At 51.9% G+C, this 18,454-nt stretch overlaps 1 protein-coding gene across 1 annotated transcript in view; it reads left to right on the top strand.

Annotated features, from left to right (window-relative positions):
* The window catches only part of ZNRF4 (zinc and ring finger 4), a 65,895-nt gene extending 48,244 nt beyond the window's left edge, over positions 1-17,651 (top strand). Inside the window, 1 exon segment of the mRNA XM_032625456.1 lies at positions 16,485-17,651. Within this exon segment, the coding sequence (XP_032481347.1) occupies positions 16,485-17,651 (1,167 nt within the window).
* The last annotated feature ends 803 nt before the right edge of the window (positions 17,652-18,454 follow it).

Below are 18,454 nucleotides of genomic sequence, written 5' to 3'. Positions count from 1 at the left end.
CCGGATGGAAACTGGGAGGAGGGGTAACGTTCTAGAAAAGTCAATCCCCTCACCACGGGAACAGGCGGCAGCTGGGGCTCCAGAACACCAGAGCCAACTTCCTGCTGCCTTTCTAGAGGTTGCACCTTTCCCTGGGTTGGGTGGGTGGGGAGGAAAGAAGATGCCCCCTGGCTTACCCAATCCTTGGTCAGGAACCACTTACCTAAATATATTCCACATTTATAAGCACCTACCGTGGGTCAAGTGTTTTGGGGACATTAATGGTTTTAATTGGGAGTTAGGGATTACTTTTTATGTCTACTTTAACCAGCAGGGAAACTGGCACATAGAGGTTAAGCAACTTGCTTAAGGTCGCACAGCTGCTGCTCTCACACTCACCCCTGGCTTAGGGGTTTGTGGGGACCAGGATGTGACAAAGGCGATGTAGGCAGTCAGGGAAGATGTGACCTGCCAGCTGGAGGACACCAGGAACACCCCATCCTCATCACCACTGTGGCTGGGGATCTGGTTGGGGACCCAGCTTATGCACCTAGGCTCTACACAGTCACAGACTGATTTAGCTAAGGGCTGCTGGCCACAGCTAGAACTGTTGAATGGAACCTGATTTGAAGCCCTTGCATATGCCGATCCTTTGGTCTCCATTGCCTTTCCTCCCCTTTCCCTTCTGAGAAGGGGCTCTTCTAGGCATCCCTGGGAAGTTGAGTGGCCTGTGGGTTCAAAGCCTGGCTCTGCTGTGTGACTTTGGGGAGGTGTATTCCCCTCTCTGGGCTTAGCTTCCTCATCTGAAAAATGGAGATAATTGTGGAGTTGCACAGAGCAAGTACAGTTAGCGGAGCTTCCAACCCTGACCAAGCGCTCGGCAAACGGGGGGCTATTTTATTACTATTCTTACTGTTTTTGTGTCACCCTCTGACTGCAGAGAGACACGAGGCCGTTACATCTCCCTCTCCCCGGAGCCCTTTCCGCAATCCCCGGACAAAACCCAGTGGCCTCCCTCTCCAGCAGACACTGCAGGGACGGTTTTGATGGACATGTTTTTTGCATGGAAAAAAACTGGAGGATTTGTATTTTGCCAAAAGTGTCATCGGAGAGAAAATATTTCCTTCATTTCTGGTGAGTGTTGATGTGTAAGAGCCAGTGGCTTGGTGGGGGGGGGGGGGGTGGGGGCTCCACACAATGGGGACCAGCCACAGGCACTGCAGCCCAGCATCCTCTTCAGCCTCCAGATCACCCTCCCAACCCTCCCCAAGCCCAGCTCCCCACCCGCTCCTCTCCGGTCTTTGTCTGGCTTTTCCCCTTGAGAATCTCACCGTCTCTCAGTCCCTTCACCTCTGTCTCCCTCCTCAGTGAGTTTGGAATAAGGAAATGACACAGGACCTGTGATTTGCAAAATGAGGAGTTTGCCTGGAGAAGGGGGTGAGTGGGAGGAGTGATCCAGGCAGAGAGGGAACAGCATATGCAAAGGCCCTGGGGCAGCACCGTGCCTGGTGTGTTGGAGGAACAGCCAGGAGGCCCGTGTGTCTGGAGCAGAGTGAGCGAGGGGGAGAGAAGGAGGAGAGGAGGGCAGGGAGGGGACGGAGCAGGTTGTGCAGGGCCTTGTGGGCCAGGGGGAGGCCTGGGTTTTATGGAGCCCTGGGAGGATGTTTGGGGGGGTGGGGTGTAAATATATCCCTTGGGAATGGGTTGGAGGGGTACAGAGTAGAGGTGTGGAGGCCAAGGAAGAGAGCCCTGGCCACCCAGCCTGGCTCGAGGGTAGAAAGATGAGGAACAAACACCCTCCCACACACGCTGGGAGGTGTCAGCAGCATCCAGTGAAACTCAAAATAAACCGAACTCAGCCTCTGCCCCCGTTCTAGAGTGACAGAGAGATATGTCCAGTCACTGTCACTTTGGCATTGAAGGACAGACCACCAGAAACTGCCCGAAGCCCACCACCGGGGTGGGTGACCCCTGCACCTCGGATAAGTAATGACTACACAGCTGTGACAGAGGATGAGGTCAGCTATGTGAGCAGGTGTGGACTGCTTAGGGACACGTGGACAGCGGTAAGAGGAAGCCACAGGACAATCATGTGGGCAGAGAAAGTTCTGGAAGCATTTGCATCAGAATGTCAACGGGGGGTACCCAAGGCAAGGGGTTTTATTTTGTTTTGTTTTGTTTTATTATTACTTTTTAAAATTTAGGTGAAATTCACATCACACAAAATTAACCAACCTGGTGGCATTAAGTGTATTCCCAATGTTATAACACTTTTGGTTCCAAAACATTCTAATCACCCCAAAAGAAAACTCAGTACCCCCCAAATATAGTGTTACTTCTTACATTGAAAAAATAATTTTTATTGTGGTTAAATACACATAAATGCCCCCTGCTCCTGGTGGCCCCAGGTGTTCCTTGGCATGTGGCAGCATCCCTCCAATCTCTGTCTCCATCTTCACGTGACCATGTTCTCTCTGGGTCTCTGTGCTCTCCTTTTTTTAAAATTTTATTTTATATTGGAGTAGAGTTGATTAACAATGTTGTGTTAGTTTCAGGTGTACAGCAAAGCGATTCAGTGATACATATACATGTATCTATTCTTTTTCTAATTCTTTTCCCAGTTAGGTTATTACAGAATATTGAGCAGAGTTCCCTGTGCTATACAGTAGGTCCTTGTTGGTTATCTATTTTAAGTATAGCAGCGTGTACACATATCAGTCCCAAACTCCCAATCTATCTCTCCTGCCCACCCTCCCCCTGGTAACCATAAGTTCGTTCTCTAAGCCTGTGAGTCTGTTTCTGTTTTTTTTTTTTTTTTTTTTGCGGTACGCGGGCCTCTCACTATTGGGGCCTCTCCCGTCGCGGAGCACAGGCTCTGGACGCGCAGGCTCAGCGGCCATGGCTCATGGGCCCAGCCGCTCCGCGGCATGTGGGACCTTCCCGGACCGGGGCACGAACCCACGTCCCCTGCATCGACAGGCGGACTCTCAACCACTGCGCCACCAGGGAAGCCCTCTGTTTCTGTTTTGTAAATAAGTTCATTTTTATTTTTTTTTTTAAGATTCTGCATTTAGGCAGTATCATATGGTATTCGTCTTTCTCTGTCTGACTTACTTCACTTAGCATAATAATCTCTGGGTCCATCCATGTTGTTGCAAATGGCATTACTTCATTCTTTTTAATGGCTGAGTCTCTCTTCTTTTTACATGGGTACCAGTCATTCGATTTAGGGCTCACCCTAGATGCAGGATGATTTCATTTCTAGATCCTGAACTAATTACATCTGCAAGGAGCTGATTTCCAAATAAGGTAACATTCTGGGGTTCCAGGTGATCATGAATTTTGCGGGGACACTATTCATCCCACCACACTATGTGAGGAACCATAGTCACGGGTTGCATTAGGATGAGGACATCTTTGGGGGCATATTATTTGGCCTCCCACATCATCTATCCTATTGTGTCCCTTCCCTGCTCAAAGGCACGGATCCTCATTGCCTTAGAATAAAATGGAAACACCTCACTGGGGCCCATAGGGCTCTACCTGGTCCAGAATCTGTGTTCTCCTCCCATGTCCCTCTCCCCATCTCACTCGGTCTCCATTATCTTCACACAGGCCAAGTTTGTTCTTGCCTCAGGTCCTTTGCACTGGCTGTGGCCTCTGCCTGGAATGCCCTTTCTTACCTAGATCTTCTCACTCAGTTAGAACTCAAAGCTTACCACTGCAGAGAGACGTTCCCAGACCACGTGGGCAAAATCTCACCTCCCCCGTCTCCTCCCATGGCCTTTTACTATTGATAACTATAACTGCCTGGGTCCTCCAGTTCCCATCCTCACCTCTCATGGTCTGTCCTCCCCACAGCAGCCAGAGGGCACCTGTGAGCACCTGAGTCAGGCCCCACCCCTCCTCTGCCCACAGCCCTCCAGGGCTCCCACCTCCCTCACGGTAAAAGCCCAAGTCCTCCCCGGGGCCCACAAGGCCCTGCACGACCTGCCCCGTCCCCTCCCTGCCCTCCCCTCCTCCCTCTCTTCCCATCGCTCACTGTGCTGCAGCCACAAGGACCTCTTTGCTATTCCTCCAACACTCCGGGCACAGTCCTGCCCCAGGGCCTTTGCATGGGCTGTGCCCTCGGCCTGGAATACCGTTGCTCAGATTCCCCACACACACACATGGCTCCCTCCCTCACCTCCCTCAGGTGTCTGCTCAGATGTCATCTCCTCAGTGAGCCCCTCTTATCATTTCACCCTCTTCCGTCTCTGACATACTATACCTTCTCCCTGCTTCGTTGTTTTCCCCACAGCCTTGATTATCCAACACACCATACAATTATTTATAGTGTTTATTGCTCATTGCCCATCCTCCCCTCTGGACTTGAGCCCTGAGAGGGCTGCTCCTGGGTCTGTCTTGGCCACTGCTAGTCTGCAACCTGAAACCCAGGGTCAGCAATAGGAGACACTCAGATGAGTATCTTCTGTGTAACACAGGTTGACTTACTTTCCATCCTGGAGCCTCAGTTTCCATATCTGTCTAATGGGGTTATGATCCGTCCTTCCGTAGGGCTGTTGAGAGTCTCCGGCCATCCCCCAATTCTGCAGAAGCTCTTGGCCAGCTGGGCTCTGGCACACGGTAAGAGCCTGAGTTTCTCACTCTCATTCCATTACTCAGACCCAGCGTGGGAGGTGACAGCCCTGCAGATGCCACTGGCTCAGGCTGGACCACTGGGGCCAAGACACTGTCATATTTGGTAAATTGCAGGCAGGCGGCTCCCAACACTGCAGCACCAAAGACAGGCAGGGACGTGACAGGAAATTTTCTGGGCTCCCTTTTGAGACCTGGGGCTGGGCACAGAGTTGGAGGAATGGGAGACTTCCCTGTCCCTCTCTGGGTCTCAATTTCTGCATCAGCAAAAAGAAGAGACCTTGAGATTATTGAGGCATCTCTGAGTTCCTTCAGCCATATCCTACACTGAGTCTCTGACCAAATCCTTTCATGGCTTTGAGCCTCCATATGTAAAGTGCAGGGCTAAAAAAAGAAGAAATAAGGTCTGAACATGGGAGGTGGTAACCATTGGTCTCCTTTGCTCCTCCATTCCCAGCTCCCAGGACAGGGCCCAGAGCTCAACAAACAGTAATATACCCTCCTTATGATAGCTAACCTTATTGAGCACCTACTGTATACCCGGCCCCACACTGAGAACATTATAAGTATTTTAGGTCTAATTTAAGCTTTAAAGCAGCCCTGTGATATAGGGTACAATTATTATCCCCGTCTTGCAAACAGGGAAACCGAGGCTCAGAGAGGTAAAGACAGTCACCTAAGGTCACACAGCCAAGAAATTGTCGAGGCTGAATTGCACCGGGTCCTCTGATCCCAAGTCTGTGTTCTAAACTGTCATACTCCACAGCCCCAGGAAACATCTGTCGAATGAATAAACGAGTGTTGATCCTTGGGAAGGGGGAGGGGGCTCTTGGCCACTTTCCATAATGACATAGGGGCCTCCAGTTTTTCCCCTGAGAGTAAGGTCATGCCCAGACCCCCTGCCACCCCCTACATCCTCTTGGCACATCTGCCACCTTGCAAAGAGGCAGCCAGGGAAACTCATTCTTCCATTGAACCCAGGGCAAAAGCTCCCCATATCCTTGAGACCCTTCTGGCAGGGGAAGGAATGAAGAAAAGACAGGAGAGAACAGGAGGGAAAGGAAAGCGAAGGGACGGGAGGGAAGAAGGGGGGAAATCTCCCCATGTGTCCACCTGCAGCCTCCTTTAAAAACAAAATATAAAAAAACGAGAGAGCTGCGTGTGTGCGCGCGTGCACGCACAGACCTATGAAATATTTAGGCGGCGCCCAATGTGTTTATGGCTGTAATTAATCTTGTGTCTTGTTGGCGGAGAGCAGAACGTTAAGAAATTACTTTTCCGGGCCTGGGTGAAGTGCGGGCTGGCGAGGCTCCTTTCCCCGGATGGAGGCTTGTGGAGCGCAAGGGTGGGGAGGAAGTGTATCTGGGGCAAGCTTGTGGCCCCGGACTGCAGCCTCAGGAAGATTCTCCCAAAATTCCCCCTAAATTCCCCCAACCCCATGCCTGTCCCCCACCCCCATTATGGTCACCCACGAACTTTGCAACCCAGCTGGTACCTCCTGCACCCTGGGCACTGGGCTAAGTGCTTGGCATTTTGGGGGAAGGGGTTATTTCATTCATTTGTTTTTATAGCTTTATTGAGGTATAGTTTGCATACAGTAAAATGCAAATATTTGAAGGGTGAGTTGGATGTGTTTTCATGCGGGCACATCACCCCCGCCAGGTCCCTTGGGTCCCTTTGTAACTCCTCCCTACTGCCCCTCACCGCCCCCCCCTCCCATTCTTTTCAGGCAACCGCTGATCTGCTTTCAGTCACTATACGTTAGTTTGCATTTTCTGGGTATCACGTGGTGTGCATTCTTCCATCTGGCTTCCGTGTCATTTGTCTCAGGGCTTCGTTCCTCCCCACAGCTGAGGAATGTTCCATGGTTCGTATGGACCACGGTTTGCTTATCCATTTACCTGTTGATGGACAGTTTGGTGGTTTCCAGTTTGGGGCTGCTCTGGACTTGCAGGTACATGTCTTTGTACGGATGTGTGATCTCTTTTTCTTGAGCAGATCCCTAAGAGTGGAATTGCTGGGTCATATAGTAGGTGTGCGTTTCGCTTTTTAAGAAGTTAGTTTAAGCTTTGGAAACGTGATGACAGCACATGCGAAGCGCTGGGCGTGGATCGTCTTGTTCCATCCAGAAGACAGCTCAGTCGCAAGAAGGAGAGATTGAGGACAGGCCATGTGGCTGGGAAGTGGCAGAGCTGGGACTCGAACGCAGGGCTGTCTGTGCCCAGAACGTCACCCGTGGGCTGCACTCTGCCGAGCTGGGACAGAAGCGTGTGGCATTTCAACGTGTTTCTCTTTCCCAACTTGGCCATGAGCAACTCTGATTCTGCATGAGGGCCAGGTGTCCAGTAGGTGCTTAAAAAATGCAAGCAGAAACCAAGATGAGAGCCGTAAATCTGGCTGCAAATCAGTTCTCACTCTTTCCTGAGCTGAAACCCACAGTGGCTCCCCAGTGCCTTTAGGGTAAAGCTTAAATTCCATAATGCAACCTACAGGTTTGTTCAAATTCTGGCCCTATTCCTCTTCCACCCATGCCAGCCTCTCTATTTGCAGAATACCCAAACATGGTCCTGCCACAGGGCCTTTGCACCTGCCATTCCCTCTGCCTGGAATGCTCCACTCCTGAGTTACACGTGGGAAGCCTTCAGGTCTCAGCTCAAAAGTCACCTCCTCAGGGAAGCCCTCCCTGACTTCCCTGTCTAAATCAGCTCCACCCAGTCCCCTCTGTGGCATCCATCACCCTGTGATTTCCTCTTCCTAGCTCTTATTCCTCTCTGGAATTCTATGATACATTTATTTACTTAAAAAACTCATTACACATTTACATAGCACTCACTGTCTGCCCGACCTGGTTCTAAGCATGGACTTCACGTGTCTTAACTCATCTAAACTTTTAAATTATTTATTTATTTATTTATTTATTTTTGGCTGTGTTGGACCTTTGTTGCTGTGTGCAGGGTTTCTCTAGCTGCGGCGAGCGGGGGGCTACTCTTCTCTGTGGTGTGCGGGCTTCTCATTGCGGTGGCTTCTCTCGTTGCAGAGCACAGGCTCCAGGCGCGCAGGCTTCAGTAGTTGCAGCACGTGGGCTCAGTAGTTGTGGCTTGCGGGCTCTAGAGTGCAGCCTCAGTAGTGGTGGCGCACAGTCTTAGTTGCTCCGCAGCATGTGGGGTCTTCCCAGACCAGGGCTCGAACTTGTGTCCCCTGCATTGTCAGGAAGATTCTTAACCACTGCACCACCAGGGAAGTCCCTCATCTGAACTTTTAAACAACTCCGTGTGTTGGGTAGTGTTATTATCTCCATTTACAGATGAGGAAACAGACACGGAGAGGTTCAGGCCACACAGCCAGGAGGCATGTGAGCTCTGGGGGTATGTGCTCACGGTCTGTCACCCCCGCAGGACCAGCCTGAGCCATCCTCAGCTGTGCACCTGGTTCTAGCACAGAGTACGGTTCAGTGTGGTGGGTAAACAGACCCTGTTTTTACAGACGAAGCAGCAGAAGTTCCAGGGGGAGGTAACTTGCCTGGTGGCAGGGCCAGCTTTGAACCTGCTTCTTGGACCTGCTAACTCCATGTCCTGCACCATCCCCAGAGGACCCCCAAACTGTGAGCCCCAGAGCCTCCGAGCAGCTTCAGCAGGTGCTAGTTCAGACTGCGAACAGATGCTTGCTATTTTAAACCCACTGTTTAACTCATTAAGACAGCTGTTTCCCATCCCCAAAGTCGGCGGAATTAGAATTAAATTCATTCCAGAATTAAACACACACATACACACACGCATACCCTGCCACCATTTGGAGGCAAAACTTGTTAGCATTTAGGCAAGCTGTGCCTTCGAGCCTGGGGACGGGGCTTGGCTTCCGCCTGCCAAGTTAGATCATGGCCCAGTAGTTGCCAGTTGGGCCCAGAGGGCCCAGATTCCTGTGTTTACCCAGGTCTCCACCGTTAGAGTCCAACTGCCAACTGGATGTCCCCCTGGACTTCTCCCTGACCCTTCAGGCCCTGGGGGGCCCAGACAAAGCCGAGCGTTTGCACCTGAATTGGCTTTCCCTCCTGGGTCCCCATCTGAGGGGCAGGCCTCCCACCGTCCCCTGCTGCTCACAGCGGAGTCCAGATCTCAGCTCCTCTTCTTCCTCTCCCTTCACCTCTTAGGTCCAAACGGTCAGGACTCACTGGTGATGCCATTTCCAAACAGCTACTTCCCCTACTGCTACCGCACCAGTCCGAGCCTCCGTCACCTCCAGCTTGCCCCTGCCTCCTTCCTGGGCTGCTGGCTTCCACCCTTACCCCCAGCTGACTGTTTTCTTTCAGCAGCCAGAGGGATTTTCCTAGAGTCTCAATTGGATTATGCCACTCTCTCGCTTAAAATCCTCCAGTGCAGTGCTGTCCGGTAGAACTTTCTGTGACTGATGGAATGTTCTAGACCTGTGCCACCAAACACAGTCACCCACAGGTGGCACGTGTGAGTGAGGAGCTGAATGGTTAATTTTATTTCATTTTAATGAACTGAGATAAGCCCAGGTAGATGGTGGCTGCCGTATTGGTCAGTGCAGCTGTAAAGTCTCTTCAGCTAATGCTATCGGCCTGTCCAGATCCCCTGGGCCCTCACCATTTCCCTGCACTGCTGGGAGGCATCCCAGCTCTGACTCTCTGCCTAAGCCTGCTCTGCTCACACCCATGGCAGGTGAGAAGTATCTCAGAGTTCGTGCCATTCCCTCCAGCAGCCCCCAACCAATGGCCGGCAGGAACAGGAGTGTAAATACCCCAGCTCCCTCATTCCCAGAGCCAGGCAACTCTGAAGTTCACGCTCTGCAGAGGTCCCCAATGGGACTGAGCCCCATCTGCCCACCACAGTCACCTACTCACGAATGCACCCTGGATGGGCTTCTTCCCATCCCTCCCACACTCCCTCACTCCCTCCTGGGGCTTCCTGGGATCACCTCCCACATAAACTGCTTGCGCCCGAAACCTGTCTCAGGGCTGCTTGCAGGGAGCCCAGATAGGCCAGGCTCTGCTCCTCCCCCCGCTTCCTCTCCCTCTTCCTCCCCATCGTCCTTCATTTTAGTGCCTTAAGCCTCTTTGGTTGTTTATTTAAAAAATGTTTTCTTTCGGAATAATTTTAGATTTACAGAAAAGCAGCAGAAATATAAGTGGCATTCCTGCATACCCTCCGCCCAGCTTCCCCTAATGTTAACATCATATGTAACCCGGTAAGATGATGAAAACCAGCAAAGCAATACAGGTACAATATTACTAACGAACTTACAGACCTTACTGAAGTTTTACCATGAGTGTCCAGGATCCCACCCAGGATCACTCAGTGAATCTCATCGTCATATCACCCTGGCGTCCTTCACTCTGGAACACTTCCTCAGTCTTTCCGTGTCTTCCATGACCTTGACATTTATGAAGAGCACTGGCCAGGGATTTTGCAGAAGGTCCCTCAGTTCTGATCTGTCCAACGTCTGCTCACGGTTGGACTGGGGTCGTGCGTTTTTGCCCAGAATCCCACGAGGGTGATGTTGCATCCTTCTTGGTGTAGGATGTCAAGAGACTCAGGAAGTTGCTCTATCTCATCACCAGTGATGTTAACCTTGATCGCGTGGTTAGGACAGCACCACATTTCCCCCCTGGAAAGTTACCTTCTTACCTTTCAAATCTGTAAATATCGTGGGAGGGTTACTTTGACAATATGTAACCAGCCTGTTTCTCCTTAAACTTTCACCCACACCTTCTAGCATTCTTCCATTGATTGGATACTTAGACCCTTTATCTTACCTCCACATTGTCTTGTGAAACGTTCTCATTCACTTGTTTGAAGCTTTTCTTCCTCTGCTGGACAGAGCCTCCTAGAGGGTGGGGGCTGGGTCTGTCCCAGTCGCTCCTGTGTCCCCAGTGCCTGGTGCACACACAGCAGGTGCATAAGCAAATATTTGATTTGAAAGGACACCAATCAACAAATCCCAGGTGCTCATGAAGTATGATTTGGTGGCACCCCAAGGATGTTCTAGAAGCGAAGGCCTTCCCTCACTTCGGGCTTCCATTCAAATGTCCCCACCTTGGGGAGCCCTTCCCTGAGTGCACCAACTAATGCTGCCTGATTTCCTTCATAGCACGTCCCACCTTGAAATTATTTTTTTTGCTGGTTGATGGTTTATTCATTCAGTTAATTTGTGTCCTGGCTATCTCCCCTCCTCTCAGCTAGAATATAATCTCTGTAAATTCAGGAGTTTTGTCTTGGTCACTACTGTGTACCCATCACCTGGCACATTGTCCTGTGCAGACAGACCCCTCCCCTCAGCAATGTTTTCTGTCTTCACAAATTTAATTATTCTATCATAAAAACTGGGACCTCGGGCTTCCCTGGTGGCGCAGTGGTTGAGGATCCGCCTGCCGATGCGGGGGACACGGGTTCGTGCCCCGGTCCGGGAAGATCCCACATGCCGCGGAGCGGCTGGGCCCGTGAGCCATGGCCGCTGAGCCTGCGCGTCCGGAGCCTGTGCTCCGCAACGGGAGAGGCCGCAGCAGTGAGAGGCCTGCATACAGCAAAAAAAAAAAAAAAACAAACAAAAAGAACTGGGACCTCGGAGAGGAAAGGTGGGAAGACACATGAAGCCAGCTGACCTCAGACAGCAAGTCTGTGATGGGCAGCTGGATGCCTCGCCCAGCAAGGGCAGGAGGTTTGGGGAGCCTGGGGCGTGGAAGATGGTCCCTCCTCCTCTTAGCTGTGGCACTTGGGGAGGATGGTCCCCCCTTTGCATGCTAGCTTCCTCCTGGCAAAAGTAGGAAAAAGCACAGCCCCAAACTCAAAAGACAGTGGGAAGGTCCATTGGCAATTGTGTTCAGAGACTGTTGGCTCTGCACTGATGCCCTTCATTTTACAGATGGGGAGGTGTGATGCTGAGACTGGGAGGGACTCACTCAGCCAGTAAGTGAGGACTGTGCTGGGCCTTAAACCCAGCTCCCCTCTCTCACCATGTCACAGAGATGTGCCTTTGCTTTCAAGCTGACAAAACCCACTGTGGGTTATCTGCTGTGGGCCAGGTGTGGGACTGAGAAGTGGGGGATGAGAGAGAGGCAGGCAGAGAAAGACACAGAGAGACAGACACACACACAGAAAGTAGCATGAGAGACAGGAAAAGAGAGTAAATTAGACAAGGAGACACAGGGACAGGGTGACAGAGACCAAAAAACTTACATAGGGAGACAGGGACAGACAGAGACAGAGACAGAAATCTCAGGACAAGGACTTACAGCAGAGACAGATAGTAACAAATAGAGATATTGACACAGAGACATAGAAAGACTGAGACAGAGAGAAAGTTAGAGAGAGAGGGACAGAGACAGAGGCAGAAACAAAAGAGGCAAAGACAAAAAGCAACCCTGACTGAGACACAAAGATAGAGAAGGAGGGAGAGAGAGACATAAATAGAGATACGTAGAGAGGAGAAACAGAGAGACAGAGGGGCCCAGGGCAGCCTTCTTGTGGATAACTCACTGGCAATTTATCAAGGACCCCTGACAGACCTCCAAGTCCACCCCCCTCCAGCTCAAGCCCCAGCCCCCTGGGGCCACACAGGTTTCCTGAATCGCAATCCTGCTGGATGGGTATGTGTACTGCATGCCCGCCCATGTATGTGCAAGTTTAGCATCCAATTTACAGGAGATGCACCAAGGAAGGAATATGATGTGACTCTGACTTCTGGAGAAATCAGAGTGAACACTGGCACATCTCATCACCCCATCTGATATGTGCTTTATAACTAACAGTCAGAGGAAACACTCATCTATGGTATGTCCCCTCCAGCATAATCAAAGTAGGTTCTTGCTAGAAATATTTGGGGAAGGAGACAGCATGAAGCAGAAAAAGAAAATCAAACATACAGTTGATCCTAGTGTCTTCTCCTATGAGGTTCTGGAAGACTCACCACTCCCCTATGAGGTTTGTTGTGTGGGGATAGACATCCTCTCTCAGGCAAAAAGAGGAATATAACTGGCTCATGTCACAGGGGTACACGTCTGTATGGCCCTCAGGCTCAGATGGACTGAAGTGCTCAAATGACGTTTTTAGGACCTGGGTCTCTCCTGGTCTCTTTGTTCTGCTTTCTTGTGCATTCTTCTCTTCTCAGGCAGCGTCTTAGGTTGGGTTGGCCTAGGAGCAGACCCCAAAGCAAGGATTTGAATGCCAGTTATTTATTTTGGAAGTGATCTCAGCAAACACTGGGAGGGGAGTGGCAAGAGGGAGACAGGAAAAGGAAGGCAACCCATGAAGGAAGCATTGTCAGGAGCAAGTTATCATGGGGACAGTTGGGGCCCAGTCTCACTGGGGGCCTCTAGGAGATGGTGAGGGATGTGCACCCCAGAGTCATCTCATTTGAGGAGCGAGAGATGGGGCATTTGTCCACTCGCCTCCATTTTTCATTGTTTCTGGGCTGCTCCTCAGGGTGTTAATTCCCTGGCACACCAGAAGAGACTTCAGAAGGAGTGCCACCTGGGACTTCCCTGGTGGTCCAGTGGTTAAGACTCCACGCTCCCAATGCAGGGGGCTCAGGTTCGATCCCTGGTCAGGGAACTAAATCCTGCATGCCGCAATTAAGACCTGGTGCAGCCAAATAAATAAATATTTAAAAAAAAAAAAAAAAAAAAAGGAGTGCAACCCTGCCAACACCTTGATCTTGGACTTCTGTCCTCTAGAAGCACAAGATAATACATCTGTTCTCAGCCACCCAGTTTATGGTACTTTGTTACAGCAGCCCTAGGAAACTAATACACCCTATTTATCAACTGCCCATCTTTGGAGAACTCTTTCTTCTTGTCCCCTACTATCATGCACCTGTTCCTTTACCCTGAGGATCTACATTTTATCTTTTTTTAAAAAGAAAATTTTGTGAGAGTCATAAACGAAAAACCCATATCTCTTGCCACGAAGGGATGGGACTCACAAGAAACAAAGACACAAAAAACAAAACGGATGTTTTAAAATGCCAACGGGGCCAAGGACCTGTCTCTTAGGGAAATTAACAATTGCCAGAAAGACATTAAAGACTGTAGCACCAAACAAGTCTTTCTTGAAGTAAGCCCCAGGGGGAGACATTCATGGTCACCTCCCCTTTTGTCCTTCACACCCACTCACTCATTCAGGGATGTAGTTCCCTCTTAGTCTCTCTGTCCCATTCCCTAGTCCCTCCCCTGATGCTACAGCTGCCTCCTTGGCTTCTCCACCTCTTTCTCTCTTTCTACAACCCACCCTCCACGCAACAACCAGAGGGCTCTTTCAGAAACATAAATCTCTTTTATTTCAGGAGGAATAAGTGAATTTATTCCCATCGCAAAAGATGCAAACAGTGCAGAAATATATAGAGCAGAAACGGGAAACAAAATCCAGTCATGTCCCGCCTCTACTCTAAACTTTCTGTGGCTCCTCGTCATTCTCTGTGTAAACCCCAAGGCCATCGACATTCAAGGTTTGGGTCTGGTCCTGCCCCTCCTTCCCCCATCTCTCTCCTATCCTTGAGTAAGACCCTCTTTTTAGCCACTCTGAATGGCTTGTCATATCCAACCATTCAGCTCTCTCTCTCTCTCTCTCTCTCTCTCTCTCTCTCTCGCTCACCTCAGGACCTTTGCACATGCCATTTGCATCCCCAACATGCTGTTCTCTGCCCCCTTACACCAACTTCATCCTTACCCTCCAGTCTCAGTGCGGTGACACCTCATGTTTTTTTGGCCTCACCCAGATGCAGACCCTAGGACAAGGATTCCATTGTGCCTTCACTTCTACAGCTGCCATAACCAGGGGATTCAAAACAACAGAAATTTATTCCCTCACAGTTCTGGAGGCTGGAAGTCCAAAATCAAAGTATCAGCCCAGTTGATTCCTTCTTGCAGGTTCAGAGGGAAAATCTGTTCCGTGCCTCACTCCCAGCTCCTGGTGGTTGCTGGCCACCCTTGGCATCCCTTGGCTAGTAGACACATCCCTCCAATCTCTGCCTCTGTTGTCACATGGCCTTCTGCCTGTTTCACTCCTGTGTCTCTTCTCTATCATTGGCCGAGGCCTGCTCTGGGAGGTATTAGACCAACTGAGAAAACCTAAAGAATAAGTAGCCAGCCTGGCAAACTATGGTTGAGGAGAGAGAATTCTGTTCCTGGCAGAGGGAACAGCATTTGCAAAGTTCTAGAGGTCAGCAAATCATGATGCATTTAGAACATTGAAAAGCACTGAGGGGACTTCCCTGGTGGCACAGTGGTTAGGAATCTGCCTGCCAATGAAGGGGACATGGGTTCAAGCCCTGGTCTGGGAAGATCCCACATGCTGAGGAGCAACGAAGCCCATGCGCCACAACTACTGAAGCCCATGCGCCTAGAGCCCGTGCTCTGCAACAAGAGAAGCCACTGCAATGAGAAGCCGACGCACCGCAACGAAGAGTAGCCTCCGCTCACTGCAACTAGAGAAAGCCCGCGTGCAGCAACGAAGACCCAATGCAGCCCAAAATAAATAAATAAATAAACAAATAACTTTTTAAAAAGAAAGAAAAGCATTGAGACTTTGGAGATTGGCAGGGGCTTGACCATGGGAGAGCTTGTAGGACACAGAAATGAACATGGACTTTATCTGGAGGGCAATGGGGAGCCATGGGAGAGTTTAGAGCATGGGAGAGACCAGAGGATTGAGATTTTAGAAATATCCCTGGCTGGCATGTGGTGATGAACTGAAAGAGTTGTGAACTGGAGGCAGGTCTGTTATGGGAGAATGAAAAAATTCAGACCCTATGCTGAATGCCAATCAGGCATTCTCTCATTTAATTCTTATACCACCAGCCCTACAAGACGGGTTTCTCATCATTACACCCATTTTACAGATCTGGAAGCTGGGGCCCAGAGAGCTTAAGTGACTTATCTGGCATCACACAGCTTGTCAATGACAGAGCAAGGAATCAGGGCTTGAGTAGGCTGCCCAGCCAGGTGGCAGACTCACGGTGGGAGATTTGGGTATGAGGAGTTGGGGGGTCATGAGGCTGATGGCCAGGGCTCTGGCTGAGGGATGAGGGACAGCTGGAGACCCGGCTAGAAAGGAAGCTCTGACCTGAGAGAATAAAGCCAGTGCAGGTGCTGAGGACTTGGACCACCCACTCCTGCCAGCCCAGCCCTGACCTTGGCACTTCTCCCTCCCCCCATATCAAGTCAGTTAGACTCTGAGGACATATGAACTGAGAACCTGAAGGGTGAGAAAGAGCCGATCACAGGGAGAAAGGGTATTCCAGGCTGAGGGAACAGCCTGTGCAAAGGCCCTGAGGCAGGACCGGGCCTGGTGTGTTGGAGGCACAGCAAGGAGACCCATGTGTCTGGAGCAGAGTGAGCGAGGGGAAGAGAGGGAGGATATCTGGGATTTGGGCTCTAAGACCTCATGGGCAGAGGGTGCCCTGAACAAGTCTGAGTCCCCTGGAAATCTCTAAAGGGGGGGGAAATTAGCCCCTTCCTCAGTGGGTCCCTAGGAGGCTTGGGGAGATGATGTTGGCGGAATGTAAGTGTGAGGGCCGGATCCAAGCCATGGGGTGGTGGTGGGGCAGCCGCCAGCCCACTTTGTGGCACCTCTGGGCCTTACGAGGTCCAGGAGCTGGGGATGCTCTGAGCCTTCCAGAAGTTTTTGTGAAGGTTGCCCAGCCCGCCAGGAATTCTGTCTTGGTGGGGGGTGTGGGTGAGGGACCAGGATGTAACAGGATGATGTCACAGAGGCCGGGGGCATCTAGAACTCTGGGGGCTCCTGGTCTCAGCGTCATCTGCTAGGAAGGCCGCCTGGGTAGGTCAGCTCCTCCTGGGACCAGCCTTCAAAGACACAATGCAGGCTGGGCTGCCACCAGGAGCTGTTTCTGTCTAGGGCCACGCAGGTCCCAGCTGTTCCGCCTAACTGCCTATGAGCCACCCGTTCAAGCTCCATTCACACCCCAGCCATGGGCCCCCTGGGAGGTCCTGGAGATGCCTGGAGGCCTCCTGTCCGTGGTCCCCAGCGGGACCTAGCTCCACACCACAGCCAGAGGAGGAGGGGCTGGCCATGGGGCAGCCCTGGCCAGTCCTGGCCCTGGGGGCAGTCAGGTTCTCACTGATCCTTCTGGGGCTGCTGGTGCCCACACAGGCGGTGGTGCGAGCCGTGCTGGATGGTAACTCAAGCACCGTGGAGTTTGCGGACCTGCCGGCCCTGTTCGGGGTGCCCCTAGCCCCCGAAGGTGTGCGGGGCTACCTGACGGAGGCCAGACCGGCCAACGCGTGCCATCCCATCGAGGGCCCGCGGCCGGGCAACGGCTCCCTGGGTGCCATCGTGCTGATCCGCCGGTACGATTGCACGTTTGACCTCAAGGTGCTGCACGCCCAGCAGGCCGGCTTCCAGGCGGCCGTTGTGTACAACGTGCGCTCTGACGACCTGGTGCTCATGGCCTACGTCTACGAGGACCTGCGGTGCCAGATCACCATCCCCTCGGTGTTCGTGGGCGAGGCCACCTCCCAGGACCTGCGGGTCATCGTGTGCTGCGATAAATTGGTCCACATCCTCCTGCTGCCCGACCACCCGGCCTGCCCGGACCTGGACTGCCACCCCATGCTGGCCATCTCCTGGGTGCTGGGCTGCACCCTGGCCCTGCTCGTGACCGCCTTCTTCGTTCTGTGGTATCTATGGAACTGGCTGCGGGCCTGGTGGGCCCGCGGGCCAGTGGTCAAGGCGTGGGCCAGCCAGAGGGCCCAGGTGAGCACTTTCACGAGGCTTCACGACCTGTGTGCCATCTGCCTGGATGAATACGAGGAAGGTGACCAGCTCAAGATCCTGCCCTGCTCCCATACCTACCACTGCAAGTGCATCAACCCCTGGTTCTCCCAGCCCACCCGGCGCTCCTGCCCCGTATGCAAGCAGTCGGTGGTCAGCACGGAGGACAGCTCTGACTCCACCGTCAGCAGCTATGGGTACGAGGAGGACCCCTCGCTGCCTGGTCACCGCCCCCCGATCTGGGCCATCCAGACCCGGCTGCGATCCCGGAGGCTGGAGCTGCTGACCTGAGCCAGCACCCCCCACCACTGGAGTGCCACCTCCGTGGGGGCAACTGAGACCAGCGAATCCTTGGAGGGGCCTCCAGAACCCCTCTGAGGCCCGCTGCCCCTGGCTGGTGGAGATTGGGGCGGGGAGGGTAGAAGTGAGGAGTGTTTCTAGTCTGGAGACTAGATAATAAAGTGGGTTTGAAAGCGGATTCTTGCCCTGGCTGCTGTGGGGCGGACTGGCCCGTCATGCCACGCGTGTGGCAAGCTGAGCCTAAGGCTGGCTCCTGGCATCTGTGGGCGAGTGAGGGTATATGGGGGCGGGGGGGCGGCATTCTCAGGGCTGCTGTGTATCATGTCCTGGGTGGCCCTGCGACAGGGCCCCTGTGCCTCCGTTCCGATACTGGGCACAGGAGTGGCTGATTTCCCATATGCTTATTATTCATTTAAATCTTAAACAAAAGATAAACTTGTTACTTTGGAATAATTTTAGCTTTACAGAAAAGTTGCAAAGGGACTAGAGATAGTTTCCATGGACGCCTTGCCCGGCTTTTCCTGAGTGTTCATGTCTTACATCAGCATAGCACGTTTGATTCAACCGAGAGAGCACCTTGGGTAGGTTACGATGAACTGAACTATGGATTTAATTTGAATTTCCTCAGCATTTCAACTATTTATAGTGGAAAGTGTCAAACACACCCAAGTAGAAAGAATGGAATAACGACCCTCCCCACGTGTACCCATCACTCAGATTCAATGATTTTCTACTGGCCACTCTGGTTTCCTCTATTCTTCCTCCTCTTTCGCTATTTTGATGCAAATCCCAGA

Source organism: Phocoena sinus, chromosome 3 (assembly GCF_008692025.1).
Source record: "Phocoena sinus isolate mPhoSin1 chromosome 3, mPhoSin1.pri, whole genome shotgun sequence".
NCBI classification, from domain to species: Eukaryota; Metazoa; Chordata; class Mammalia; order Artiodactyla; family Phocoenidae; genus Phocoena; species Phocoena sinus.
This window is presented reverse-complemented; position numbering and strand designations above follow the sequence as displayed.